Source organism: Buceros rhinoceros, unplaced genomic scaffold, assembly GCF_000710305.1.
Source record: "Buceros rhinoceros silvestris isolate BGI_N320 unplaced genomic scaffold, ASM71030v1 scaffold12004, whole genome shotgun sequence".
Classification (NCBI taxonomy): Eukaryota; Metazoa; Chordata; class Aves; order Bucerotiformes; family Bucerotidae; genus Buceros; species Buceros rhinoceros.
In genome coordinates this window covers 37,091-50,051 of record NW_010410109.1, presented here as the reverse complement: position 1 = coordinate 50,051, position 12,961 = coordinate 37,091, and the positions used below count along the sequence as shown (strand labels likewise).

Below are 12,961 nucleotides of genomic sequence, written 5' to 3'. Positions count from 1 at the left end.
GATCCTTTACCCCCTTCTCAAAATAAGCTTTTTCCCCGCCATGTTTTACACTCTGTGTTACCATAGCAGTCAACATCGCATCGTGTAGTTAATACTCTACACGGCAGTTTTTATTAGTCGCTGAAATCCTGCCACATGTCTTTCAGTTTCCAGAATTTGGGCATTCAGTGTGTGAAGAAGAAGGAGCTGAAGGAATCGATTTCTTTAAGAATCTCGAAGAAGATTAACCCTTTCAACGGTGAGTAGAACTTAAACTTAGCTGGTTCACTTTGCAGGGTGGTGGCGTTTTGTTTGTCCTGCATTTTGCTTTTGTGATGGAGCTTTATTTTTTCCCCAAAATGTTGGTTTTTTGGTTTTGGTTTTGTTTTTTTTTTTTTAAAGAAGTGCTCTTCCCCTTCTGTGTCCCTCCTAGTCTTTCATCACAGTCATCACATGATGAATCTATTTGGATAGTTGCCCTGGGTTTTTTTTTTTAATCCCTGGCAGCAGTGGGAGTTGCCACTTGGACAGAAGCAATGGGATTGCAGCAGAAACCTTCTCTGGAAACTCCTACAGGTGACTTGGGAGTCAGATTCCCCAGTTTGGGCAGCTGTGAGGGTGAAAGACTGAATTAGCGCAACTCTGCAACAACTTAAACGAATATAAATCTATCTTGCCACCATCCCATCCCTCCCCTTGTTGTGACACTGGTGTTTGTGACCCCCTCAGCCAGCCAGTTCAGGGACCTGATGGACTCCTTGAAGCTGCCCCTTGCTTGATTTTACAGCTCTGGAGCCGGTGCAGGCGCTTGGGAAGTCCGCGGTCAGTCAAGCTGTGCTGCTGCAGAACCACACCTGTAAGGGCTGACCCACAGGCTGTACTTTTATACGACAGTTTATCTGTGGGCTGCTCTCAAAAGAGCCCTTCCCTCCATCCCTGGTCACACATTCCTACCCCTTTCCTCACACCAGACACAGAGGCTGCGTGGTTACACGGTGAGTGGACTCGGCAAGTTGCTCCAACAGAAAACCAACATGCAAAAAACCCCAAAAGAGTGTTTTCCCCTCCGATAACTTGCTAAAGCAATGAATCTCACAGCCACGTAATTGCAAAGTTTGATGGACAGAGTGGGGTGGGGAGCACCCAGCGAATTGCAGGGCCCGCTGGAGCGGGCCCAACACTTCCAGCACGCAGGCGCAACGGCGGGGAGTTAGATGAGAAGCGTAAATACGCCCAAGCTATTAGCTAAGCATTCTGAATGTGGTCGTGCATGTGCTTAAGTGCAGCAGGAGCTTGGAGATTTTCCAAATACTCCTGGGGGGTTTTTTGATACCCACAGGAGTCTTGCTAAATTCAGACTCTCTAAGACCTGTTTTTTTAGAGAGTCAAGAGCTGGATTTCTGGTTAGCTCCGAAGTACATGACCCTGAACTGGGGCAAAAAGAGGCATGTTGAATTTCTTTCAAAATGAGAAATGTTTTAGATATTTTTCTTAATTTTAAAACAGCCGTTTGGAGTCAGGCTGATGGTCCTAGCGGTCCTTACTAAACAATAATCCTGGACCTGATAATGTATGCACGCAACAGCATTCATTTTTACATGAGTTCGGTCCATCAGCACAACTGAGAAAGTTTAAGCGGTTTAATTCTGTTACCTTGACTCAGCCAGCTCTACCTGGATTTCAGACAACAAAGGGGAACTCCTGTTCCAGCCCTCTTGCCTTTTTTACTCCATAAATAAAAAATGAGTTGACATTTTCTCCTGTCATGCAGTGAAAGAACATGATAAAATCCCTTTCTGTACGTGTATTTCACCGGAGAAACTTTAGCAGCCACATGGTTAGCTCTGTCCTAGCGCTGACGAGTGGAACAGTGAGGAGAGGTTTAACTAAAATCATTTCCCAGTAGGCTTTTACAGTGGTTGGCCTATAACTCCAGATTCCCTAATGATGACAGCAGATTGCTCTTGGTAGGATTAGGGCAGATCCTGGGCTGCTTTCCACCATTCCAGCAGCTAAGGACACCACAGCCCTGCCCGGGCAGCAGGAGGGAGCCTCGCTTGGGTGACACACAGGGCAGCACCCTGCTCCGGGCAGGGGCTGTGCCAAGAAGGGGCCGCTGGCAATCCCCAGCCTGTGTAATTGCCTCTTGGTGCTTGTTAATGTGTCAGCATAAAGCAGAGCCACTTGAGAATGGCCTGCAGCTGCTCCAGGGCAGTCCCATGCCAAGCAGAGCCCAGAAGGGCACAGGACCGAGGTCTAATAAAAGAGGATTAGTGATAGAAATGTTTTAATATGTGTACCTAGTTGATCAAAACAGGGTTTTGTTAGCAGCAGTCACTGTAATGTTCACAGCTTGGTAGGATGGGAAGTTGTGTGTATGGATTTAGTTTGTTTTCCAAGTCAGAAGAGTGTCACTACATTCCCCAGCATTGCACAGGCTGTGTTGTATCCATCCTGCATTGTGCTTTATTTGCCTGACTTCAGAAAGGCAACTGACTTCTCTGTTTAGGGCCACTGCAGAGTTAGGTGCATCCTCTAAGCAGGTCACAAGTTAGTGTTACTCATTTCTTGAATGAACGTCATAAAAGACATTTCATGGAGCTGAAAACTAGCCTGCAGCCTGCCAGCAGAGGTATTGCGTGCCTTGTCTGTAAGGGATGAAGTAACAGCAAGACGTGGGTCCACAGAGTTGTGTTCCAGTCTTCCTTGTGTAAAGGGGCCATCGTCTTCCAGAGAAGCCCAGGTGCCACAGACAGCTGGGATGGCCAAGGGAGAGTGAGCCCTAACACGAATTCTGTGGTGGTGTCATCTCTCCTCCCCACCTTCCAGCGAATGAGATGGACATGTACCGAATAAGGGTCACAATCAGCAGCAGTAGGAAGTTGCTTGGCCAAGATGGGTGGGTTTGGAGATCATTTTCTCCAACCCTCTTGCCTGTTGAAGCAACTGCTGTCTGCATCTGAACTCCGGGACGATGCTAAGGCATGCAGGTCATGCCGTGCGCCCAGCCAGAGCTGTCTACACCTGGGTCATTCTGCAAGCGTACCCGTAAGGCTGTCCCACGGTGAATTCCCAGCTCTTAGCTGGCAGCGTTTATCCCTCGATAAGATCAGTGCTGTACAAATTGTGTGTTCACTAGGGTGCAAGTCAGATGACATGCGCTTCAGGTCGCCTCTGTCATGTGTGCTGATGCCACACCGTCACTGGAAGTTGTTGTGTTCACAAGGTACCTCATGCAAGTCTTTTGTCCCTTAATCTCAACAATTCTCAAAATGCCTCTCATCGCTGGGCGCACCAGGGAGATGGTGCGCGGTGCCAGCCCCGCGTGTCACTAGGACTCCTTGGCACGTTGGTGTTATAAATAGCACGGCATCGAAGGAGCAGAGTCACTCCTCCAGCGGAGCTGGTCCCTGTCTGGGTGTTTGTTTTCTTCTAGTAGCTGTTGACTTGTGCCATATCGCCGTTCTCTCATGGGCTGTCCGATGTCCAGCCAACTCGGATTAAAAGAAGAGCCAGTCTTCGGTTAAGAGCCGAAGGGTGGGCGAGAAGTGACATAGAGACAACAACTGAGTTAATAACAACCCAAGTTAATTAGCAATGAGGAAAAGCTCTAAGCGTGTCCTTTAAGCTTAGGGGAAAACTCTACTTAGCACAGCATCACAGGGGACTAACCTTTTTCTGTGGATGACAGCACGAAAAACCTCAGCTTAGTGTCTAACCCTAGTCTTAAAGCGAGAAACCCGGAGGATTCCCAGATTTCAAGCAACTGATCTAGAGGGTATAAATAGGCTCTGCCTGAAAGCCCTGAAAAGCTTAAGGTTCCTGTTCCTTTCTAATTGCTCTTGCTAATAAGTGTTTAACTCACTTTCAGGCTCTCCCCTGTACCCCACGACTGCTGCAGCTCCGTTTGCCTCTGCAGTCTTTCCTTTGCCGTTTCCCCTTTCCGCCCGCGAGCAGCTGACCCCGCGTTGGCTTTGCGCTCGTCACAGTCTCCACGACACCCCCTGCACGCCTCCGCGCTGCACCGGGGCTCGTCCCTGCGCCCGACGCACTCGCTTCCTGCCCACGCGTGTGGTCACCCTCACGCCACAGCTTCCCTCGCTCGTGGGACCCCCTGCTCCTCTGACACCAGTCACCCACGTTCACCAGGATCCCCCCGCTCCCACCCCTCTTGCTGCAGGGGAGCGCCTGCTTTTTAGGGGGGCTTATCAGGACACGGATTATGTGAACAAATAAAATATTATGGACCAAAAGAAGACTCTTAGCAGGGATTGGAGTTACGAATGGTTTGCAAGTGGGATGTATGTGATTGTAATGAATGCCTCAGATGTTACAAGAAACTTTAAACTTCTGTCCCTGCCCCAGCTGAATGCTCAAGGTGAAAACGTTGGTGAGAGTCGTCAGCTTTGTAGAAGGCACAGCACAAATCCACTTGAGGGAAGTGAAATGTCCCGATCCTAACACAACTTCAGCTTTTGCCTTCGAAGAGCCCGTTGTTCTTTTGTTCCTCAAGCAAATGCTTCTTGCTGTTTAGCTGCAGTGTGCATAGTGACCTAAAGGATAGCCCATTGCGTTTGAAATTGAGAGTGAAAATTACGAAGCAGAGACACAAAAATTGCTGACTTGTTTCTTTTGTACTATAAATAGGAACTTTTAAAAAATATGTTACAATGTTGAGACGCATTCACTTAATATGTTCCAGTTTTACCCTTTTCAGACTGAATTTGAAACAGGAAAAGAATCCGGTTAGAGAAACATTGTCTAGACAAAACAAGGACTGAGCTTCAAAAGTTCTCATTTGTGTTCCCAGTTCTTCCCTCGGCTTTTGCATGAGGCCATTCACCTTCCCTGTGTTTCTTTCTCCGGTAAAACACAGGGATGTATCCACAGTAGTTTGGGCATTTCTTGACTGTAGGTTAGTGCTTGAATTTTAGTCATTTGCACTAATCAACCTCCGAATTTTTCCTTTCTAAAAATTACTGAGTGTTGCTGGTGCTTTCTTTAGGTGCATGCAAAGGTTTCTTTTTTCCTACAGAACTGGTGGAAACCTCTTCATGAATCACAGAGGTATAAACCAGGCATGGGTGTATCAGGAGAAGAAACAGTGCTACCATGGTCCTTCCCTCCTCTTGTTCCCAGCTTCTGCCTCTCGGCAAGTCCTAGTAGATGGCGGTTCTGCCGCCGGAGGTGCAGCCGAACAGCCTGGCCCATCATCCGGTGCTGCATGTCCAGCACAATGTTCTGCTCTGACAGCAAGGGACAAATGGCACACCAGGATTATCTGCTGTTTCCTTAGAACCTGTGTGATTGTAGTTCATGTAGAAACAGCAAATGTAGCATTAAATGAGCTGGTGAGGTCCTTTATAGCTGGGTGGAGTTCAGCTACGGGAGGCACCAGTCAAATACTTGGGTGATGGAGCGTGTGCTGCTTTCCTTGGCTGCCGCAGCCCTTCCTAAGCCCAGCTGCCATCTAGCTACGCAGTCCCAACCGTGGCTGCAGCACGGACGTAGGCTGGGGGGAGTAAACCGGGTTGGAACTGTACCTCCCAGGTCCTGAGAGGGACCTGTGGCTTGCCCCCAATTTCCCTGACTGGTTGAAGCTAGCACTGGTTGAGATCAGCACCAGCACTGGAAGAGGCTGACCTTCCTTCTGCTGCGTCTGTCTGCCTCCACCATTTCCCTTGTGCCACGGCTGGCAGTCGTGGGAACCGACTGGCTGGAAACAAGCCTTTTCCTCTTTTCTTCTGGCAAGTGAGCCCTGAGCCAGATCAGTTCCTTGATCAGGTTCACCCCACGAGAGTCGTGCTGGAAACGAAGGTTGGGCAGAGCCAGCCTTTTACAGCAAAACCTCTGGTGCAGACGGAGTTAAACTGATCAGTCGGTATCAGGGCTGAGGCGGGGGATCTTTGTGCTCCAGGAGCAAAACACTTGAGGCAAGCAGCCTCTGTGTCATCACTTCAGTAAAACCAAGCGCCCAGCATCTGCCTAAGAGAGGAGGCAGAGTACAGCTCATGTGATTATTAATGATGCCTGTTCCTGAGCGGGCTCCTCGGTGAAGTGGAGGTGATTCTCCTGATTTGAGATCTGTCATGGCTCGTGTGCCCCCGCAGCCCCTTGTTGAGGAGGGAAGGTCACGAGGTGTCCCTTTGCAGGGTGACCGTGTTCTCAGCGCAGCCCTCTCTGAACGTGTCACACCACATCATTTGTCCTGGAAGTTTCCATGCAGGTTAAGTTTAGATGCTAAAGTACCTCCAACTCCGCCCACTCCCGAAGTTTCTGATATCACTAGTTTAGAGTTTGGGTGGAGGGGCTGCGTGTGAGGAATCTGCAATTTAATCAGGTATCATGTTATCAGTCAAAAACCCAAACAGTTCATCATTTCTCTTCAGTGTTCAGAATAAACTTTCACTTTCCCTGCAGCATCACTTTATGAGTAAACATCAGAGCCCTTAATCCCCCAGTGATTTCATCAGGTAAATGGTGTTTTATTGGCCTTTCCCAATGTGGAAGGCTGTTAAAATAGTAAAAAAATCAGAAATTAATAAACAGGAACAAACAGGAGGCCAGGTATTACCAGCATCTTTAGTTCTGTGCCTGCACATGGAACTGTGCGTTGGTGGGTTGGATGCAGAAAGTCTCCAATTTTGTGATACAGAAGCAAATCCAAGAAGTTCTCTCATTCTGTAGAAAACCCAGTGGGGCATCTCAGGACTTCAGTGACACAAATCTCTGAGATGGGGACAGCCTCGTGCCTGTGTACGTGAGCTGCTCGGATGAGTCAGCTCGGGTTGGATGGGACTCACAATTTAGCTTGCGGGGGGTGTTTTTGTGCCCACCCTGGGACTGTGGCAGTCTCTCCCCGTGTTAGTGGATCAGGGGTTAGAGAATTGTCTCAGGCGTAGTGATTTTTGAAGCTGGGGAATCGCCAGTTCTTTCAGGGGAGCTGTCAGCAGGTTTATAAAGAAAGGATGTACTAGTTGTCGCGGCCCCTTTCAGATAACACTCCCCAGGCTGGACTGTAGCTCTAGGTACTGCTCTTCAGATCGTGTCGCCGGGATCGTGGTGTGTGGGGTTAGTTTGCTTTACCGTTGTGCTGGGGGTATTCTTAGGGTTTGGGGGTTCTTTTGCATCATGCTCCATATTTACCTTAGAATTTTAATTTTTTTTAAATATTATTTTAATTTCAATGTGTTTGAGTTGCTAAGTGTTACTTTTGAAAGCTCTCCTTCCCCTGGTGAAAGAGCTGTGCTTCCTAACATCCCTTCGGATACTCCTGTTGGCAGAGGTGCTACGGAACATTAATTTCTACCGGTTTAAGGCCACTTTTTATGAGACTGGGCCGTCCCAGGAGCATACCTAGATTGTTGGGTGGATTCCAGCTCTCTGGGTTAGATTCATATGACGACGGTAAGGTGTGGTACCACACAGCGAGCAGCACTCAGAGGAGGAAGTTGAACTCTTGCCAAAAATAGAGCACTTCTTCCTTTTTTAATTCATGGGTTGTGTTCAGGCTTCTTTTACTGTATCTGCTCTCAACACGCTGCCTCGCACGGTGTTTGGTACTTCACGAGTAACGTGGATGGTTTCGGCAGAGCCGCTTGCGCAGAGCTGGCACAATGGAGTGGCTGCTCTTCTCCAGTCCTTTCTGTTCCCAAAATCTTCGGCAGCAATTCTTAACTTTGACAACTTCAGGTTTGTCAGGTTTAACCCTGTTTTGTAGAGGTGAAATAATACCGGCTGCCAGGACCATCCTCGGTACGGCCGCGCTCCAGGCGTTAGTCGGCGCGTTTATCCGCCTCGTTTGTTTTTAATATTCTCAAGGTGTAAACCAGCATCTGTTCCAAGTTAGTGGCTACTCTCAGATCAACTTCAGAGGGGGCGGAATCGGAGGTTTGTTAAAAAATAACAACATTTTATTTCGTTCGGATGGGTCATCTTTTAGGTGAGAAGGAAATACGCTCTGGAATTGATGAAAGCAGGGCACTTCTTCACACGAACGTGGAATCCAGCCGCTCTGTATTTTTCAAGCATGTCATCACAAGACACAGTTGCAGCTGTCTTGTTCTCCTTTTTTGCTCTGTTTTGTTCTTCTCTTCTGGTTAAAAATAACCCAAGAGGAATCAGTCTTGACTGAGCGCTTCCTCTTTCAAGCTACAGATTTTTTAAAGTTGTTTTAAATCAGTTGTAAGAAAACCTCACGCTCGGAGCAGTGCTTTTTTTCCGTAACACAACGAGGTGCGCACAGCAAATCTGCTTCTCGCGACCACACCTCTGTCAGGTGGTTAAACAGGTTTATTGGGAATATGCGGAAGTTCTTAGTACCGAAAATGACATCATTTGAATGTTAGCGTTACTAATTTTCTCCAGATCTGGTGTATTTTTGCATTTACAGAGTTCTCTTAAGCTTTAAGTCTGCTATGATTTGTTTCTGAGGAAGAGGCTGTGGAAAACGTGGCTGAGGACTGGTGCTGCTGGAACGTGAGAGAGGGAGACTTGATCTCCCAACCCCAACGTCCTCACCTGGGATTCGGAACCCAGAGGCAGACCCAGGTTTTGTGCTTGGCCTCTATCTACAGGGAGCTGACTTAGACAAAGGTGTTGAATCTCTGTGCTCAGTTTAATTTCTAAGAGGTTTGAAATTTGGCTCTCTGGCCAGGCCCACGTGGCCACCCTTGGCTAATACAACACGCCAGCGGAACCCTTGGTGCTGGAGTGCCCTTGGGAGCTAATTGCCTGACGGCCGTGGTGTCGGAACAGGGCTCAGAATCACCCGAGCTGCTGGGAGCGGAGGGCCACTGCTCTGCTGGTTACCCCTTCTGCAAGGTGCAGAGAAGGCACTTCGGTTTTTCACTCTCCAGATCAGGCTCTGTCAAGAGGCGGTTGGGCTGCGGCATCTGCCAAAGGCGGGTTTGGCTGAACAGCCGCCTGTTCCAAACCTGTTCTCTAAAGATCCGGCTTTATGAGGTTAGCAGGTCAGCTAATGAAGGGTGTTAAATGACAGAGCCTTGCTCTGCGTACCTGGTAGTACACTCGGCCACCACCCTGCTCCAGAGCTCCCCTGGGCCCCACCATTTCTGAACTTACATGAGTCGTTGCTGCCTAGTTTGTAGTGTATTTATCTTGGCTTTGGACAACGGAAAGGTGACTTGCTTTCTTTATACAGTAGAGTCTGGGAGAAGCCAAGGTACTCAGAGCACAAGAAAGACTAAAAATGGCAGCGGAAAGTATTCTGAGCTCAGTGCGTTTCCTATTTCACACTATCAAAAGGTGAAAGGAAGAAATCATTCAAGTGGGCTTTGTGGAATCCCACTCATGGCAGGGTGGAGACCGATAAATGTTAAAGGTCAGGGCACTGCAATCTAACCGGTACGGTGTGATCTCCAGACTTCTCACCACAGCCACGCTGAATTTTTCTTCTTGCAAGAGGCTTTTGAAAGGGCAGGGGAGGGAGTGAGCTTGAGAGGTTGTGATCTGTCCACTGGGCACGTCTTCACTTTGGGGAACTGTGAGCAGTACCTGCCTGTGCCGAACTGCTGCTTTGAACCGTGCGGGAAAAGAGATCCACTTCCAGTGATTAGAATTGTCAGTTCTTCTACTGAAATGAAATTAAATCAGTTCCTTATTTTGCCAATATTCAATGTCAACGTAATGGTTTAATGTCAGACCCTAAAGGAAAGCATCAGATGTTCAGTAATGGTATCCCAGGGCCTGTGTGTTGAAATTAAAATAGGTGAAAGAGGGGACAAAGCTGAAACGCTGAGCTGGGCCCCGCATTACTGCGAGGAACGGGTAAGGAAACGGCTCCTTTCCAGCAAGGCTTTGCTTGACGTACTGAGAACTTACACCGTAATGACACCCCTAATCGCTGTCCAGAAGCGACACGGATGTTGATGGGAGGGGGGAGATGGTTTCTGTTGTTTCGGCCTCATTCTTGCCCCAACAACTGGCTTCTGATTATTTTTCCATCTTGGTTTCTAGAGGAAAATAATGATATCATGGAGCTGAAGCCTCTTGCTGCTGCAGAAAATCTTCAGCTAGATCCTGGGATTTCTTTGTACTGAAATACTTCTCTTCAGCAGCAGCATTAATGTTGCAAATTTTATTGTGCACAAACAAGAGAGAAACACATCCAGGGAATGACCTTTAAACGAGAGACACGTGAAGCTGGTCTGGCAGGCAAGGGGAGGAAAGTGGCCACAAGAAACCGCTGGAGAACTGGGACGGGTCAGCCTTCTTTGATGAAGAGAAAGCGCTAAGGGCTTCCGTAGCATTTGTCGTGTACGAGGAATTTATTGGTGCAGGCCCTGTAAAGCTGGCAGGGACTATGGGTGCGTTCGTCTGCCTTGGCCACACCATCTCTTTTAGCAGTGGAGATTCATCCCCAGTTTGATAAAGAATTGCTGCTGGTTTTACTGACTAATCCGCAGTCTTGTCTTTCCTTCTGCTGCTCAGTGCCTGAAGAACAGCTGCACAACATCGACGAGTATGATCTCAACGTCGTCCGCCTCTGCTTCCAGGCTTTCCTCCCCGACGAGCACGGCAACTACACAATAGCTCTTCCTCCTTTGATTTCCAACCCTATCTATGACAACAGTGAGTACCAGCTCCATCAAACGTGTCTTTTTTTTTCTTTGGTTTTTCTCTCTGGCTTGGGATGTGGAATGCCAGGCCAGTTTCTGAGCTGTGCCAGTCTTCTGGGTCACTCTGTGGCCTGGCACATGGCTAGACGCATGTCTAGCACATGGCAAGTCAGGGAGCATATACTCAGAAGATGCTCCCAGGGTGAAGCGTTGGCCCACCACGGTAAGGACTGTCCATTGCACCCAGGCATGGGTGCTTGTTCACATACCACAGTACTAATGGTGAGGAAAGGGCTGCTCCTGCTGGGCCAGGTGATTAAAATAAATAGTAGCAAGACGGATGGCTGCCGTGAGACTCTTCTGTTTTCTGAGGATGTCCTCTGAGGCCTCTTTGTACCCACGAGGAGTCGTGCCTGTGCCTTGTGAGGGCTCTGGGACAGGACTTGAGGAAGGTTTATCCCTGTGGGACACTCTGTTAACGCTGATACAGATCCCTTTTGTATCCCAGTTGGTTGCTGTTTCAGTGTGCAGGTAGGTCACAGGGGTATGTTTGATCATGCCCCGGGAGGGTGCAGAAGTACATGAAACACCCCTTCTTGGCTCGGTTTTCCACATTCCACAAACGTGGACATCGGCAGGTGACTGCCGTGAAGGATTTTAGCCCTCAGCATGTGCTGGACTTCTCTCCTGGAGCAGAACAGCTGAAGAGCTTTGAACAATGGGAAACTTTCTGGCAGTGGTTTTATTAACGCAGTGAAAGTATTTCCGTGCTGAATATTTAAGGTCAGCGTTAGAGCTGTGTTGGTGTGGCCATAACCACTGTGAAAAAGGTGAACGTGACATGTAGAACTCTCTACACGTTGGAACTGTGTTGCCTTGGGAACCCTGGTGGTGCCCGAGTAATGAGGGTCGAGATAAAACTGATGTACAAGATTTGCAGCTATGTCTCAGATGCCATTTAGAAATGTGCCAAATCATGATTACTCGTCTGCGTTGATTGACGTCAGTCTCTGCTGCGCTGCTGAAATGACAGATAGCTGTGGTGGGGGAAGCTGGGTGTTTGAGTGTGGGTGTCTGTGGGCGGCTCCTGATACCTAAATTCCTCCGTGTAACGTAGCAGCGGTGTAAATAAAACTGCATAACTGCAACCACAAATCGTAAAAATTACGCTGCTCGTGTCTGGAACAGCAGTTTCAGATCCGAAGTTCTTTTTTAAACCTTTTTAAACCTCCTCCATCAGGCAGAACCGGGTGAGGTCAGGTGATAACTTCAGATGTAAAATCATACGGTACCATGGACTTGGAAACCCTGGGGTGATGGATTTCGAGCTTTTGCAGGTCAGGAGCAAAAAGGTAGTCAGAGCTCTTCTGAAAATCAGAATTTCCTTCACTTTCGAACACTTCAGAGTCTCCACCTGCTTTGGGTAACAGAGATACGTAAGAACAATACGACCGTGATACAGAGGCAGAGACTGCAAGTGTATAAAATTCAGTATTACAGGCAGCTTCTGTTTTCAGCTGCTTGTAAAATTAACTGGTTTCGAACCCAAATTTCCCAAGTTGCATATCGTACCACACTGAAAAGTCTTTGGAAGTCAGATCAGGCAGCTCACCCTTTCTGAGAAACAAGGTTAGGGAGAACGTGTTGTGCTGCCCTCCTGGAAGGTGACGTGATTTTTGGTGAGCAGCTCGTTTTTCTCGGGATTCGGTACCAGGGAGCAAGGAACAGGAATGGGGCAGGAGCCAAGGTGACAGGGAGGGGAGGGCCTGCGTGCCTGGGGGAAGAGAGAAGGGAAGCGGCACGGTGTGACAGGCCGCAGAGAACATCCCCTTGTGAGGCTGGCGCCGGGCTCAGCGTTCCTGCCCGGCACTGACAGCAGAGCGTGTCCATCCACACCTGCTCACACGCGTGTTTCTTGCCTCTATCTTCCCTTCTAAATTCTTCAAAGACAAAACAACATGCTCCAGCCTAGGAGACCTTCCCAAAACCTGTTCATTAAAGGACACCATGTGCTGTTCAGGCATAGAGAAGTGAAACAAAGGTAAAATTAGGCTTCTCCTTGTAACTTAATTTACCCTTCCCGTGAAAAATGCACAGTGACACTCATTCACATGATCCTCTGCTGTCTCTGGGTTTATTTTGTTTCCCCTCCCTCTAAAGTTCCTGATTCATTTCAGCAGATGAAGTGACGTGCATCATCATTCATCAATGAGGCTGCAGCACCCACTTCTCCTAATAATAGTAATACCCCCAGAGAGTAACGACGTAACTGGGGTCTGGCCTGAGGTTATCTCCCTCTTGCCAGGCAGTGTTGTGCTGCGGCGTACCTGTACAAGACCATGAAAGATCAGGCAGGAATTGACTCAAACCGAGAGTCCAAAGTTGATTTTTTTTTTTTTTTT

At 48.3% G+C, this 12,961-nt stretch overlaps 1 protein-coding gene across 1 annotated transcript in view; it reads left to right on the top strand.

Annotated features, from left to right (window-relative positions):
- The window catches only part of REL (v-rel avian reticuloendotheliosis viral oncogene homolog), a 25,189-nt gene that overhangs the window by 7,534 nt on the left and 4,694 nt on the right, over nt 1–12,961 (top strand). Inside the window, exons 3-4 of the mRNA XM_010135486.1 lie at nt 147–238; nt 10,432–10,572. Coding sequence (XP_010133788.1) covers nt 147–238; nt 10,432–10,572 — 233 coding nt within the window. The remainder of the gene's footprint in view (nt 1–146; nt 239–10,431; nt 10,573–12,961) is intronic.